The 15,402-nt window shown below is 43.6% G+C and overlaps 1 protein-coding gene across 11 annotated transcripts in view; it reads right to left on the reverse strand.

The window, feature by feature from the left end:
- Nucleotides 1–1,732: 1,732 nt before the first annotated feature.
- Nucleotides 1,733–15,402, reverse strand: part of JADE1 (jade family PHD finger 1) — a 57,804-nt gene continuing 44,134 nt past the window's right edge. For all 11 annotated transcript variants that reach the window (XM_070609070.1, XM_070609074.1, XM_008521411.2 and 8 more), the window contains 3 exons: nt 14,524–15,045; nt 9,033–9,150; nt 1,733–5,569 (listed from right to left, as the gene is read on the reverse strand). In XM_070609070.1, coding sequence (XP_070465171.1) covers nt 4,662–5,569; nt 9,033–9,150; nt 14,524–15,045 — 1,548 coding nt within the window. In that variant the 3' untranslated portion in view covers nt 1,733–4,661. The remainder of the gene's footprint in view (nt 5,570–9,032; nt 9,151–14,523; nt 15,046–15,402) is intronic.

The following is a 15,402-nucleotide window of genomic DNA, read 5'->3' on the forward strand; positions in this document are numbered from 1 at the left end:
TGAAGACACATCAGGTATGATATGTAGACGTAGATCACCGTTTTTCTGTGGGAGTTGAAGAAGAATTCACAATGGACTCCCATGGTTCAGGCTTGGGTGACATTTTCTAAGGCAGGATATAGAAAATGATGGGTTCCAAAATCCCAAGTGCTTGCTACGTCCAAGAGGAAATGCCCAATAAGCAGGCCATCAGAACTCAGGAAAAACCAGATTGCAGAGATACCAAACTCAGCAGCACAGACGATAGTCGAAGTCAAGGAAGTAGATGAAAGAACATACTTGCTTTTATCCTCTTTCCAGTGACCAGGCAATCAGAGCTCTTCTATTCTACCCGAGACTACACATTATCTAATGCAGTTCTGAGCGTTAAAGGGAAATCATACTCAAGATTTCAACCTTGAAGTTAATTGCGAAATTTGCTACAGATGGCTAATGTTTCAAAGGTAGAAACCGTTTTCTAAGTGATCGGGGTAAAAACATGAACACGAGTCCCCAGTGCCACATTTCCCATCACATATTGCAGAATTGCCAACCACAGGCCTTTCCTTTGACTCCTGGGGACTTAATTTCCCTAAGGAACTATTGTGGTTATTCAACTTTAAGACCTTGTACGAAGAATCACAGTGATTTCTCTCTGGGGTGTTACTCAGAGCAACATGGAAGTAAATAGTTACTAAGCAGGAACAAGGAGAAATAAACAAGGTTTTAGCCAAATGTATTAACAATTCATGTAAAAAAAAAAAAAAGTAGGCCAAATTTTTACAAAAATTCTAAATTAGGGACAGTCCCGCTACCCTGTTGTGGCTCCTGCTCATTGTAATCTACACGAGAATGCCTCACCCACACCAGTTTTGCGGTTCCCAACACATTTTAAGGTGCATTTCATTATATGCTAATTTCTTCCAGTGCTGGTTGGATGAAGACTGTCTCAGGCAGAGAGATCACCAACCCAGCAATTAGAACTAGGGCCTAGGCCCAGTTCTGCCGATGCCTGATGCTGTGATCTCTGACATGTCGTCTTTGTAGAATGCAGATAATATCTCTTTGCCCTAGGGTTCCAGAATTCTGATCAAAGGACCGTATTTAAGGAAACTGTTTTCTGAAAAATTTTTTAAAGAGCCTTATAAATACAGTCATCCTGTCATTCAGGAATAACATTTTTTGCCTCAGAAGTCTCATCAGTCAACCTCATGCTGGAGAAATCAATGTCTTGTTCCTAATCACAAAAATAATGGCCTATGATTTGCTAACTGCCTCTTAAGATTCTTTAGCGGCATTGCTCTGTGACCTGCTTGAAGAATCACAACCACCCCAGGAAGATCGTGCATGTTATTCTCTTTCTACACAAGGGAAACAGTCTTATAAAGGTTAGGTGACTTGGCCAAGGTCACATGGCTGGTAAACTATAGTTCAGCCTTTAAACACAGGTCTCTCTGACTCTGAAGTTTACGTTGCTTTGACAACCGGTTGTTTTCAGATCTAAAATTGTATTCTGGAAAGAGCTCCAGGTGGGGAAGACAAAACTCAAACCATTATCATTTTTCAGTGTCTCACCATCAGAGTTGAGCCAGAAAACAGCCAGTGAATCTGTGCTCTTCATAATCTTATGTTCCAGAATGTTCTCACTCCTGATCTAAATTATGAGACAGTTGACATACACTGATTCAGGACTACTAAGTCATATAGACTTTTAAGTATTTAGAAAAAGCAGATTTCAGAAGACACTTAAAAATGTATTGCAAAATGTACAGCATTTATTCACATACAGACAAAAAGGCACAAATTCTACTAAATAGTTCAACAAAAAAATACAGCTGTCCTCAACTAGTTTTATAAATACTTTCAAAAAGGGGATAGAAATAAATACAGGATTGGGCCATGTAATATAAAATAGTCATCTCTACATATACTTTGTTTAATTTCTGATTTTTAACTCTTCATGCACCTTTTTTTTTCAATTTTAGCTGAATGGACACCAAGCTAGGCACATAGTGAAAAATCCTCTGTACAAGGTTACAAATGTAATGACAAGTTTGTCCATTTCAAAATAATTAAGATTTGTACACAACACATATAACCCTTCATTTAGATTTTGTGTTTATAACCTAACAAATGACATTCCAGGCAACTTTACAAAAGTTTAACTAGCCTACATTTTGACATAATACATTGATCATAATCAAAGATATTTCTTGGTCAGGATGCACAAGGAAAGATAAACCTTAAAAAAAAAAAAAAAAGAAGGAAAAGAAAAGAAGAGCAAATGGTTCCCTACTAATAGAGTGCAAGTTACTAGGTGGGGTTGGTTGCTGCTCCTGGCCACCTCATACAGAGTTCCCAGCAGGACGTGGAACTGACTTACAAAGCTATCATTACACTGTCAGAGAAACCGCGCTCTAGACCATTTGCATTTCAAAGTAGGAATAAAGTGTGGGCTTTTTATTTTTGTGTATTTTGTTTTTGTGTGGGTTTTTTTTATTTTTTTGTTTTGTTTTGTTTTGGTTTGGTTTTTGGTTCAGCATAACTTGGAACGTTTGAAAGCTTTTCAACCTAAATGTGGGGAAAAAACAGGTAAGGCATTGTTTTTGCACGAAACTAGCATTCCTAATAGTGCAAATGAATCTGGTACCTCTTAAATTGGTGAGAGGTCATACACTTACTAGAATTTAGATTTTTCTTTCTATGGCTTGACAAATTATCCCTCTATATATTCTACTCTCACCCAGAGCTGTTGCTGTAGTCAAAAGATAACTGTAGAGAGTCCACCTTCTTCTGTACCCAGCAAAAGGTTTTTGCTCATATGCAAAACTGATTTTTAAATTATGCTATGAGTGAATATACAACTTGGATTCATAAGAAATTTCTAATATCTGTAGCAACAGCTTATCTGGACAGCAGTCTTTCAAAATGAGCCCCATAGCTCAAAAATAGTCAATCTAAAAACCTGGGTCATTCTTTCCCCTCCCCTGAATTAGCTACTAAAATGTATTTGAAAAGTTAAGACTTGGTTTGAAAATGTCATACATACAATGGGGATGCATCGGATCTACTATTTGATCATCTGATAAAACTTGCATAGCAAGATGGAATTCAATAAGCCTTTGTTGTTGTTGACAATCATCTGGAAGACTTGAAAGTTAACTACAGAACTCAAAGCATTATTCATTAAGTATCAGAATGTCCCTGCCACATGGAAACAGATGTATAAATGAATCAGGAATCCGAATACTGATAGTAACAAACTAAGGGGTATTTTAGGGGAAGTTGGGCTTGTTCCAAGTGCCCATAATTCTAAATCTCATTGCTATTTAAACTTTCTTTCTTAGTTTGATTCACAACTACATTGAATTCCAAAGAAAATTAACAGGACCTTAACACTATCCACTGTCTTAATACATACGCACTGCAGTGAGTGCAAAAAAGAACATTGTACTCAAATTTAATGCTAAATTTATTATTGCTGATAACTTACTACTTATTGCCATTTGCAATTAGAAAGTCCAAGTTACGAATTACAGCTTAGAACTCTGACTCCAGAAAACCTATTACACTTCAGTCTCTTTCCTGTATAACCTTGGTCAATGGTAAGAGGTTATATCGCAACTTATTGCCTTCCTATTGTTTTTAAAATATAACCTATTTCACTTTTTTTCTTTTTTCTCTTTTTTTTTTCCTTTTTCTTAAGGAATCCGTTCATGTTGGAAGCCCAGATTCCCCGACATATGCACTAGTGGTCGGCTCTGGGAAGTATGAGTCACCAGAGTCTGGAAGTTCATCATTTGAACTTGAATAGCCATTGTATTGTTGGGAGCCAGATGGCCAGGTATTGCCGATGGCCAGGGAAATCCCAAGCTGGCCCAAAAGGCAGTGGTTAGGGTAGGAAAGAGGAAGGTCAAGAGGACTGGTAAAAATGAGACCTCAACTGCCCTTTCTCATAGACAGAAGTTTCCATCGGCTTCACTCTCCACCAGTCCTATACCCACAACACATTCAAGGGCTTCAGGCGCAGGATCTTGTTGCATTTCCCCTAAATCTCCAAGCTGAAGCAGCTCTACCCTGCCCCTTCAGATCGTCCAGTGATGGCCCTTGTTAAATCCTCTCCCCCATCTGCTGTATTTACACATGCATTCCCTAGAGGTTCTGACGCTGCCTGTATACTGCAATGCAACAAAAACAGCCTTGTGGGCCAAAGTATAAATATGATTTCGAGATCTATCACAGTCCTAGAAAGTAAGTTTTATGGGCTTTTAAATGGTACATGAGGGTCTCTCAAGAACCATATCTGATTCCATATATTCAGGTAACCAAGAGTTTGTGCTTTGGGAAGAATAAAGAGGGCAATAAAAACTCCTGAGGCTTACTTAAGCCTTGCCCTCTTTAAAAACTTATTTCACTCATTCTCATTTTAGTGTTTAATTCAGCCTCTAGAGTCTTAGCGGTGTCTTACAGTTACAATCTACTCTTGTGTTTCCTCAATAAGTTGCAAATAACACACAATTCTCACAACAATGATTTATAAATGACTGAAAAAAAAATTCAATCTGAATTGCAAGTAAATGTGTGTATCTCAGGAGTGATGGGTTTCTGCTTGTCCCCTGTGTCAGAGCTCTCATCTAACGACTCAGCGACAAGCCCCCAGCACCCCCACGCCACCCGTTTCATCAAGAGGCCAGAATGCTCCTCCGGATGATGTCTGTCCTCCTGTTGATAGTGCTGCTGGCGTGTATACATTTCTTTTCTGAGGCCTCACTCTCTGAGTCACTCATTTCCACGTCAGGGACGTACCCGTCGTTCTCATTGTCAGATTTTAATTTGCTTTTTGCCCTCTCCTTGGCTGGCACTCGGCCCAAGCCCAGATAGGGGTAGTCTGAGTGCTGGTGGCAGGCCCCCTCAGCCTCTCCCTGCTGCTGCCGTTCCCCCTTCTTTGGAATCCGGAATCCTCCCCAGTTTTTCACGGGGCTGGCAGGCGTTGTAGGCACTTTGACTGCAGGCTGGTTACAGTTTGCTTTGACGAGGGAGCCGTTGCACTTGGGCACTGTCTCCTTCCGTGTGCCAGGTGCTGACGGCCCCACTCCAGGGGAGGTGGCAGCTCGTGTGCTGTCCAGATGCCTCTGGGGCACGTCTGTGGACCTGAGAGGCTTGTGACTCTGTTTAAAAGGTCTGTCCTTTAAGTCTCCCTTACTGAGATCACAATGAAGACGATGGTCTCTCCTGTTCCCATGCTCTGGCATCACCACACCGTTTTTCTGTTGTGCTGAGATGAGACGCGCTTCTGCAAAGGTCTTTTCAAAACTCAACAAGCTCTCTGGGACCACCATGCCCTCCCTTCTCCCACACAGGTCTGGCTGCTTCAGCAGAGTTTTGCCTTCACTCCCAGCGCTGTTCTGCAGTGGATCTCGCTTATGGGGCTTTTTCAGCGAATGAACCAAGGAAGTCCCCATTTGCTTCCGGAAGAATGCAGAATGCCACTTCAAGTCCTCTATCTTGGGAGCATCAGGGCCCACAGAAGGACTGTTAAACAAAAGCATGTTTTCCAGTGAGGAGGAGGAGCAGGAAGAAGAAGGCACACCTATGAACATAAAACCACAAATAAAGAAAAATTACAGTAGAAGCAAATCCCAAAGAATAAAATTCGAGACCCTTAGCACAGCCCTATTAATGCAAACTTCCCACCCACTGGTACAACATACAGCCACTCAGTGTGTCTCTGCATTCCATCTGCATACTCAACTTGGTACGCTCCATCTTCTAAAATAGCTGGCATTCATGTAATTTTTCATGAAACATCTTTTCAAGGAATAGATTTTCCTTAAAACAAAAGAACTGATCTGATTTTCAAAAGGGAATCCTTGCAGAATCTGTCTAATGGTCAGGCACTGCCTCCACCCCTCCCCCTGGTTATGGAGAGCACCGGCACCGCGTGCTCCATTGGCGCCAGTCGCCTGCCTCCCTCTGGCGGGGGAGCATGAGGGCAGGGGCTGGGGCTTTTTAGGTTTACCTCAGGGTTTCCAGACCCTCGCAGGTGTATGATGAGGATAAATACATGTAAATATGTGAAATGAATAAAGGAAGGTGTTTAAAATCATTCTTGACACACAGTACATGTTTAAAAAAAATGTTTACTATTATATGTAAAACCCATTTGCGAAATTAAACTGAACTGTCATTCGACATGAGGATAAGTTAAATTGGTGTTTTTCAAACATTTTTTATGCAAATCACAGTAAGAACTAAATTTCACAACATAAGCTAGTAAAAGCTCACTTTTTATGGAATATTAGCCTCCATCATTTGATCTGCACTCTGACATTTTCTGCTCTATTTCGCTTGTTTTAACCTACTGAATTCATCTTATAACCCACTAATAAATTGTAACCCTCAATTAGAAAAACACTGGGTGAATTCCTACTACAGTGGAGCACATCAGAAGGGCCAGGCTTCTGCAAGAGCCTCCAGAGCATCTACAAAGGGCAGTTTTCGTGTTTTCTGTCTCCCATAAAGTATGAACCACCAGGAAAACAAGGTTCCACCCCAGAATACCAGGCAGGAACCCATATGAGAACCTACTGCTGCACAGACTCGGACACTGTGCATAAACAGAACAGAGCCAGCAACTCTAAACGTAGAATTGTCATGACCACAGGGGAGGGTGTTCTACCATCTGCTGGTTTGGAAATGCCTCCTTTCTCAAGAGTCAAACGTTAGGGTCAACTGTCACACCACACTTATATTTCTGAATCACCTACTGTGGGAAAACAGAAAGGTAAGGGGAAGTGACATTTTCTGAACTCTGATTTCCATCTACTTGACTTGGAATCCATGTCTCTGAAGAGCCTCCGACTCATGGTCTCCTGTACGGACTATCTCCACTGAGGATGCTCTCATCCAGCAGAATGGCCCTACCCATTCTCAGAATCACACAACAGAGTTTAAACCATGGACCCTGAATGACACATATAAGTCACAGCCATCTGCTCTGCTTCACTTGCAATCATCTATCTTACAGGCAGGCGATTGACTTGAGGTATGAGTAAGAACAAAACTGAAAGTCTAAAACTGGAAGGAAAAAGAAAAAGAAAAGAAAAAAAGGCATCCTAAAGGTTTTCCACTTCACTCCCTGTGGCATCCCACAGGAAGTTTAATGTTGCTTTCAGCCGATCAGACCTAGTATGGTTCATATCTCAGAGGGAAGGCAGGATGTGTTTTCCTTTTCTGGGATAGCAGTAGGATTTCTGAATGTAGATCTACATTACAGCTCTGTTACAGAAAACACTTCCTAACTTTGTTAAGACTCTCAATCACTTACCCAAGTAAAAACCTCAGCCATGAAATGCAAAAAGCTGCCTGTAATATCCATGAAAAATGACTGGTAAGTGAAATCAGATGAAAATGCTCTTTACAGCTTATTTTTATAAGTAATCACTCATTACATAACGACCTAACAAGAGTCACAGAAAGCCTTCCAATGGCAAAACTCCACAGGCACAAACTGCATCAAATGATCGCAGGCAGCAGCCGCTTAGCCTCTGCTAGCTGGAGGTCGGGTGACCTGCACCAAACAGACTTCCATGTGGCTGTTTACACAAAGACACAAGGGCAAGGGACAGAACAGGTCCCGTTTATTTGCAGTCAGGTAAGAATAATGAAAAGGCAGAAATTCACTTTAAAGAATCTGAATCAAACCGCTTTTACATATGACACCCTACTTAGAAAAATTTATTTTAAAAGTTTTACAGCTAAACTCTAGACTCTAGCTAATGATATAAGCTTGATACATCTGGAAAATATTTACTCTTGGGAAGAAGCTATCTAGGATAATATTATTAAGTTAATGCCATTAAAACTATTAACACTTCAAGAATATCATTTAAAACTCCCTAAGCTTTTTTCTTTGTTCAGCTGACAAATTTACCTCTAGTCACATAAATCTGGTTAGTTTTAGGTAAAGCAGAATTTGGATTTCAACATAATAGGTTAGAACAACTTCTCTGTCGTTCCTGCATGTCATAATAATCTACAGAGACAAAAAGCCACAAAAGCAGAAAATAAATGAGCCCACGGTGACTCCGTAAAACCGAGCAGGGCGAATGTTGCTGCTGTACCTCTGAAGGGCAGACCAGCGCAGCAGAGACATGCTCACCCAAGACCTACCTGCTCCACGAGTCATGATTCTGCCTGATCCACACTCAACAGATCTCCTTCCCTGAAGTCCTTAAAATACTTGCTTTCTGGGGCTTATGATCACAGAACGTTAGTGCTGAAAGGCACTTGAGAGCTCAGGATTCTGCACCAAACCCCGTTCATAGATCAACAGAGTCCCAAAGAAATTTCACAACTTGCCCAACTTTGTACTTGATCGCCAAGTAACTGACATGTTCTCCAAGGTGGAGGAAGTATATAGCTCACTTTTCTCTTCCCCTTTGCCTAGCCCAGAGCAATGTAAAATAGAAGGTACTAAATAAATAAGCACTTTGTGCGGAAACTCAAAAATATCCAAAATTCCACCTACACCACAAAAGTCCATTATGAATGTTACCTAACATGGACATGTATCTTAAGCACAGTCTTAAATTATATTTACCCTATGTAACAGGTAGATCCAAAGGCTAGATAATCTGTAAGTCTTTCTAGGTATCTCCATCATACCTTACATTTATCGATTGCTTTTCAATATAAGTTACTGTTTCATTTGAATCTCACAGCTGTTCCCTGGAGGCAGCTTGAGATCTCATCGTCATGTTACATATGAGGAAATGGGGGAGACTCAAAACTTAACACTTGCTTGTGTTTGGCCTGTGAGTAGAGGATGTAAGACGACCCATATTTTAAGGCCAAATTCATAGCCCTTTCCCCTGTACCAGGAGGCCTCAAAGGCCTGAAGATTTTCGTTAGATATGAAAGTCTGTGCTTCTTAGATTCTTCGATAGGCCAGATAAGAGAAATTTAAAGAAACTATTATTTTTTCCTTAACAGAGTGTTACCGCTTACAAACCCCTGCTCTACTGTTGCACCTACAAGGGCTTAATGCATACCTGAAACTCTTTCTTGCTCCAAAAGCTTAGTGTAAAGATTGAATATCTGTTCCTGGACTTTGCACACAGATCGTTTAATCTTTTCCCTGCGGGTCACCATGTAAGTGAGGTTCCGAACCTAGAATGTAGAGAATAAAGATTCTAAGTAAGAAAACACATTAGAACAGTACTTCGATGCTTGTTTTTCTTTACCTAAGAGAGATGTGTCCTACTAGCGCCTTGACTGACATTGGAAATCAAAATGTACTTTAAACATTTCATCTAATCTCCTCCTTTTGGGCTGAAGGATTCCACATATACCCCTCAATGTAGGCAGCAGCAACAGAAGAGAGGCTGTAGGAAGAACACCTACAGAACTCGACAAAAAGCCCTGCCTCCTCAGCCACACCCAGCTCATCCCGGCCAAGAGACCGTTGGTGTCCAAGTCTAGACTTGCCAAGGGACTCTGCTTCTCTCCCCTCACTATCCTCTTCCCATGAATTCTATTGTCAAAGGCTTCAGAGCAATTCAGAAGCCACCTCTGCTGCACTTTATCAAGCATCTTCTGAAGATGGAACTAGGTAAGCACACAGTCAAGGACCATCAGAGGAGCTTCCCCAGAGATGACCCTGCACAGGGCCCACTAGAAGACCAAGTGGTCACCAAGAAGCCACATAAGCTTCTTATGTCAACTAGACTCTGAACTCTGAAATGCCTGGAGCTGACAGTTAGCTCAAGTGTACTGCAGAATGTGAATGCCCAGGAAATGTCCTTCTTGCTCCTGCCGTTGATTTGCTGGGTCAACATCTCAAGTCCAGGTCTGTCTCACCACCTGAAAAACTGATGCTGTCCTCTTCCTGATTCATTTGTAAGTACCTGAAAAGACCCAAGTGCTAAGAGCTCCACTTTGCATCTGACGTGCAACCACTGGGGAATTACACACACAGTCTCACTAACCAGTACTAACCGCCACTTAAACTCGTTCCCCATTTTTAAAGCCACCTGTGATCAGTCAATACAGGAACAAAATTTAATGACTTAGTCAATAAACCTCCTTAAATCCTTCAGTCCTAAAACCTGTTGTAAACCCAACTAGATTACATGAAAACACAAATGTCAAACGCAACAAACCAGATATACAATTAAACCCTTCTTCAGGAAGATGTGGACAAGAGCTCCCCAGTTAGCCCAGAGGCAGGAGTGAAGAGTGACTATGTATTCCCCATCAGCTCCTGTGTCAAAGGCATGACTCCATCTCCTAAAAGCCTTCTTCTTTATGCTGGGGCAATCCCTTCCCCTGCCACCTTCCTCGACATGGAAGAAGGTCGAAGGTCACTAGCCTTTTCTTTTGGCATTGAGGATGGCAACAAGCCATAGGTACTGACACCTCTAGCGTCCTCACTCCTTTCAGAACCCTCACAATTACAGCTGTTCTTCCCCTAGCTGTGTTCCAGGCAGTCTTGTTTGCAAGAGGACATGGGGCATTAAGAGGAACAAGCCTGCTGACTTCCACATTTGCATCATGGTGTAATTTCCTGGCCTAAGGCAGGAACGCCAAGTCAGGCTTCTCCTGACCCTAACTGATTCACTATTCATTTAGGATCTCCTAACACTTCTCTTCTTGATTAAAATATATATATACATATATATATCTTAAAATTAAAGAATTGAAAAGAAAATCACTCTTCCTGTCTCAAAGTAAATATTTTGATGGTTAACGCACGTTCTTTCTCTGACAGCCTCATACTCCCAGGAAGCAGGTGTCCTTTACAAAAATCCTGACCAATTTAGGGATGGGGGTGGCTAACAGGCTATTCTCTTAGATAAATACTGTTCCCCCCAGGGGAGATTAAGAGTGGAAGCTCGAAAAGAGGAAGGGGTCGAACCTAGATCCTTATCATAGATTGAAAACTTTTGGAAAAACAAACACAGAACAGTTTTTACATTAAGAGAGGGAATCCAACTTCTGGAAATAGGAAATGGAAACAAATCTTCTAACATCCTAAGAGTAGACAGGTTACTTGCCTATTCAGGTCAGGTACAACAGAGACACATCTCTCGTAATTGATAAACATTTATCCATGGAAATAGAAAAGAAGGAAGCTAGAGAACTTGAACTCTGTATATTATTCAAATTTAATTTTGGTGGCTTCAACCACTTCCCCCAGGAAGGGTTTCACCCTGGCTGCTAAGTGGGAAATCCCACTTCTACTCCCCATGATCTCCGATGAGAAGCATCGGAGTATAACCCCAAAAAGCAAAGGCCAGGGTTAATTTTCAATTGAAACAAATCAGCCCCCGAATAACCGGAGCACAGGTGAGCACATTTAATAGCGAGCGCCCTAAACCTTACCTCCGTTACACACAAAACACTCCTCACAGGACAACTTCCATCAGCAGCCCCTGCATGAGGAGCTGAACTGAGGGTCTGTCCTCAAAACATACCTGCCTCGCCCTTCCTGTGCACAGCTGGACCAGACTTTCTCCCCTGCTTCATCTTCTCCCACAACCCACTTTTGACTGCACTCTCACACCATGTTAAACCTGAGTCAGGCCTTCCGCGAAAGCAGTGGTTCTCAAAGAGAAACGTGTGGGGGCCCTAAAACGCAGAACGCTGGCCCCCAACGCCCAGGGTTTCTGGACTCAGAGGTGGGGTCCACAGACTGGCATTTCTATTAAGTTTCCAGGTGATGCTGCTGCTGGTTGGGACAATTTGAGAACCACTGCCCTCAGGAATCGAAGAATGGTTTCAAGGGGTTTTCTGGAATCCCAAACACTGCTTGCAACCCTAAAGCTTAACATGCCTTTTGTTCAAGGATGACTGGAGCCTCCATCAGATTTTTAAAGGTGACCCTTTCCACTGAGTGCTGAGTAGGACGGTCCCCCAGGACCCGGCCCCTTTCGATGCCCTAGCCACAAGTGCAGCTGTCGCACGTCTTCATCTGAGCAAGCACGCATTTGCTGAACTCACGTTCACTGCATCTTCTAGAAGATAATGTTTAGGGGAAAGGAATCCCACCAGAGTGAAGTGGCCTTGGAAACTTGACATGGCCACCTGCCAGACATCAGCAATCGCATCTTCGGGTTCCCAAACCCTCCTGAATCCATTCCTGTCCTCTAACTTTCTGATCCAGAACTGGCATTCAGTGTGCAAAATGCCCTGAGGTGTATATTTGCAGGAAGGAGCAATTACCATTATCGTTCATCAGAGTTGCTGGCATTTCTAATGAAGACTACTCCTTTGTCAGCCTAGGAATGGCCACGTGCCTCGAGTACAGTCCCAGGTAGTGACTGATCCTGCATACCTGCCGTGAACTGCTATTGTGTGAAATGGGCAGAGCTCCAACTTACTTGAAAAACAAAGTAGTCATTTATGACTTGTTCTCATTGTCACCTCTGCCCTGATGAGCCTTTGGTCTGACACATTTGTTTATAATTACAAATAACTGAGCAACTCTCTGGGGTGCAGCAGAGATTTCAATATTTTTAAAGCCTCCACCATCACAGGCCTCATGGCAAATTATGGAAAACACATTTTTCATTATAATAGACCCATTTTAAACTGACACTAAATTCCCTAAAATCTCTTGGGCTCTTTAATAGACTAAATGTAAGTAATGCCACACACACACAAATCCTGATTTATTCCCTGTTTCTCATACATCATTGGCATCATTCTACTTAAAAAGCAACAGTGATGACTCCAAAGAAATATTAGAATTCAATTTTAAGTGCGAGTTAATCTGAGTAACTTAAGTACAGAAAAGAGTTAGTACACCACAAGCATTTTCTACACTTTTATTTTGTGGTGATTGAGACAAACACAGTCCAAACATTAGACTTCTCGTCCTCCCTCCTGAGGACTATCTGACTCCACAGCTCATGCACCCCAAGTACAGCGGTTGTCGGGCTGGGATAATGGCTTCCCACCAGGATTCCAGTTTATCCTTCCAAACCCCTTTCTCATCTCTTAACAAAAATGCCACACATGCATGTGGCTCAGGCAAGGTCTTCTTCACACTCACCACCAGGGGGGGCACGGGAGCAGGAGAGCGTCACAAACCCTCCTCCTGCTCCGCCTTGGTTCCGCCTGAATCCGGAATCTTAACCTGGTCCCGGAAGGGGCGTCATGACAAGCTGGCACTGGGTCATGGACTAAAAGGGTCTCTAGTGAACACACACTCCCTCCTATGCCATCTCTAACAGGGCCATGCAGGACTCTGTGAGATCTGGGTCTTTCGGCTCAATACTTCGCTTTGTCCCTGTTCTCTGCCTACACTCTCATCTCAAGTCATCTATGAGTCAGATTCTCTCCCAGGCAGGTGAATCACTCCCCGCTAATAAGTTAGGTGCTTGGGGGAGATGCATTAACTGTTTCAGGCCACTTGGGTTCCTTTCAGTGCAGGCTGCTTCAGGCTGGAAAGCCTCAGTCCCATCTCCTGCGCACTAATGAATTTAATCGTAGCTGCAGTCGGGGAGTTGACGCAGAAGGTGCTCTAAGACACATCCCCAATTAGCAAGGCTCAGTCAGAAACTACCTACAGGGAGCAGGAGGCCCTGGGGAGGAGACAGCCCACTCCTAATTATTTCTGTAGCAAGGAGGGAGGTCCAGACTGGGACTCTAAAGGTAATGGAGAGTGGGGGAGGCACAAAGCAGCGAACAGCTGAAGGAGGGCCATGAGCCGAGGCTCCAGGCAGCCAACACCATGACACTCAGCAATCCAGTAGTGTGATACAGTAGTGTGCTGAGCATTACTAGGGGCTCCTCAGACAGATCTGATGGCCTTGTGCACCAGGATCCCACCCAACACGCACACGCACGGACACGGACACAGGCGCGCACACACAATCTATGTACACAGCCTCAGTGATGACTTAGCACCTCACTGCCCAGAGCACCTTCTGTAACAGATAAGCATGTGTACTGAGTCCACGCACACACACCAGCACCCACGGCCTGCTCCACTCTGTGACAGCACTGGGAATGCCCCTGAGAATCAGCCAAGAAACAAAGAGGGCCAGAGAGGCAGTGCTTAGCTCTCCTGAAGGAGCCATCACCAGCACCTCGTGTTTCCCCAGGCTGAACACGAGATTCTCCTACCTCTGCCCGCCCCCCTCACGATTAATTAACTCCCTTCTGGTTTTCTAACAGTTTGTAAACAATTCTGAGCCAAGGCCCTTGTCATTTTCCTGGGGCTCAGTTCCCTCTAGCTCTAGGATGAAGGGGGGAAAAAAGACACACCCCATTTGATCTTGCAGAATAATAACAAGGATTAATGGGAAAGTGTTTAAAAATAAATCAGAGAAGCTCCCCACGCTGTGGCAGTCTTGCATGTATGTACAATGAGTTTACCAGCCCATAAATATATTTAACCAACACAACCTCATGCTGCAGTATGTACAAGGGTCTGACAGTAAATGGACTGGCTACCGTTCCTTGCTCTGGGCAAGCGGTCGCCTCTGTGCAATCTTCTTCTCTAAGTCACTACAAGGTGTCAGTGTCAATCATTACCCTCTCCAGGTCCTGCCGCAGGTGAGTGAACAGCTGCAGCCTCCTAAACAAGACATCCTGCTCCCGCTTCGCTAGATTGTCCTCTTCGTCTTTCTTTGGAGTGATCAGGGGCTTGTTGAAGTTCACCTTCCTCTTCAACTTCCAGTACTGGTACAGGAAATCCACTACTTCCTCGGGCAGCCGCAGGGCCCTGGCAACATCCAGCAGGTTGACGAAGGTATAGAACTCATCTTCCAGCTGTTGGAGCTTCTGCTTACGGACACTCACCCTGTGGGCCTCCTCTTGATTCTGCTCAAGGCTGGCAAAGGGCTCCAGCGCATCCCGGGGGGAACACTCAGGGGCCCCATTCTCCTGAGCAGCCCCCTCGCCGAGGCTCTCCTCGGGTTTCCTATGTGAGCTATGCTTCGGGCAGTAGGACTTGAACTTGACTTCGTCATTCTCCGCCAAGATGGTCTTCATCTCCAGGCCCCGGTCAAAAGCACAGGTCACATGGAAGGCCGTGCGGCAGTTCTTCACAGAGCACTGGCAAGAACACACAGAAAAGACGAGTGTGAACAACAGCGACTAAAGCCCTCAGTGCTAGGCACACGCACGCACACACACAAACACACACAAGCAGGGCCGCACTTTAAGCGTGTGCCGGGACAGAAAAGTTTTACGTGGACTAACCCTGGCAGACCTAGTCATGTTTTAAATAAGGTAAGGCCTGGGATTTAGGGAACTCTTCGGAGGAAAGGTTTTGTAACCAAACCATAACTCTCAGAAAAGCATCTGCACCCAAACAGCCACCTCAAGCAGACACAATCATACGAATGGCACGTGCAGACAAAGGTGGTCTGGCACTCAGATTATAACTCAAAAGAATGTGCGCTCGATATG

The sequence above is a fragment of the Equus przewalskii genome, chromosome 2, assembly GCF_037783145.1.
Source record: "Equus przewalskii isolate Varuska chromosome 2, EquPr2, whole genome shotgun sequence".
NCBI classification, from domain to species: Eukaryota; Metazoa; Chordata; class Mammalia; order Perissodactyla; family Equidae; genus Equus; species Equus przewalskii.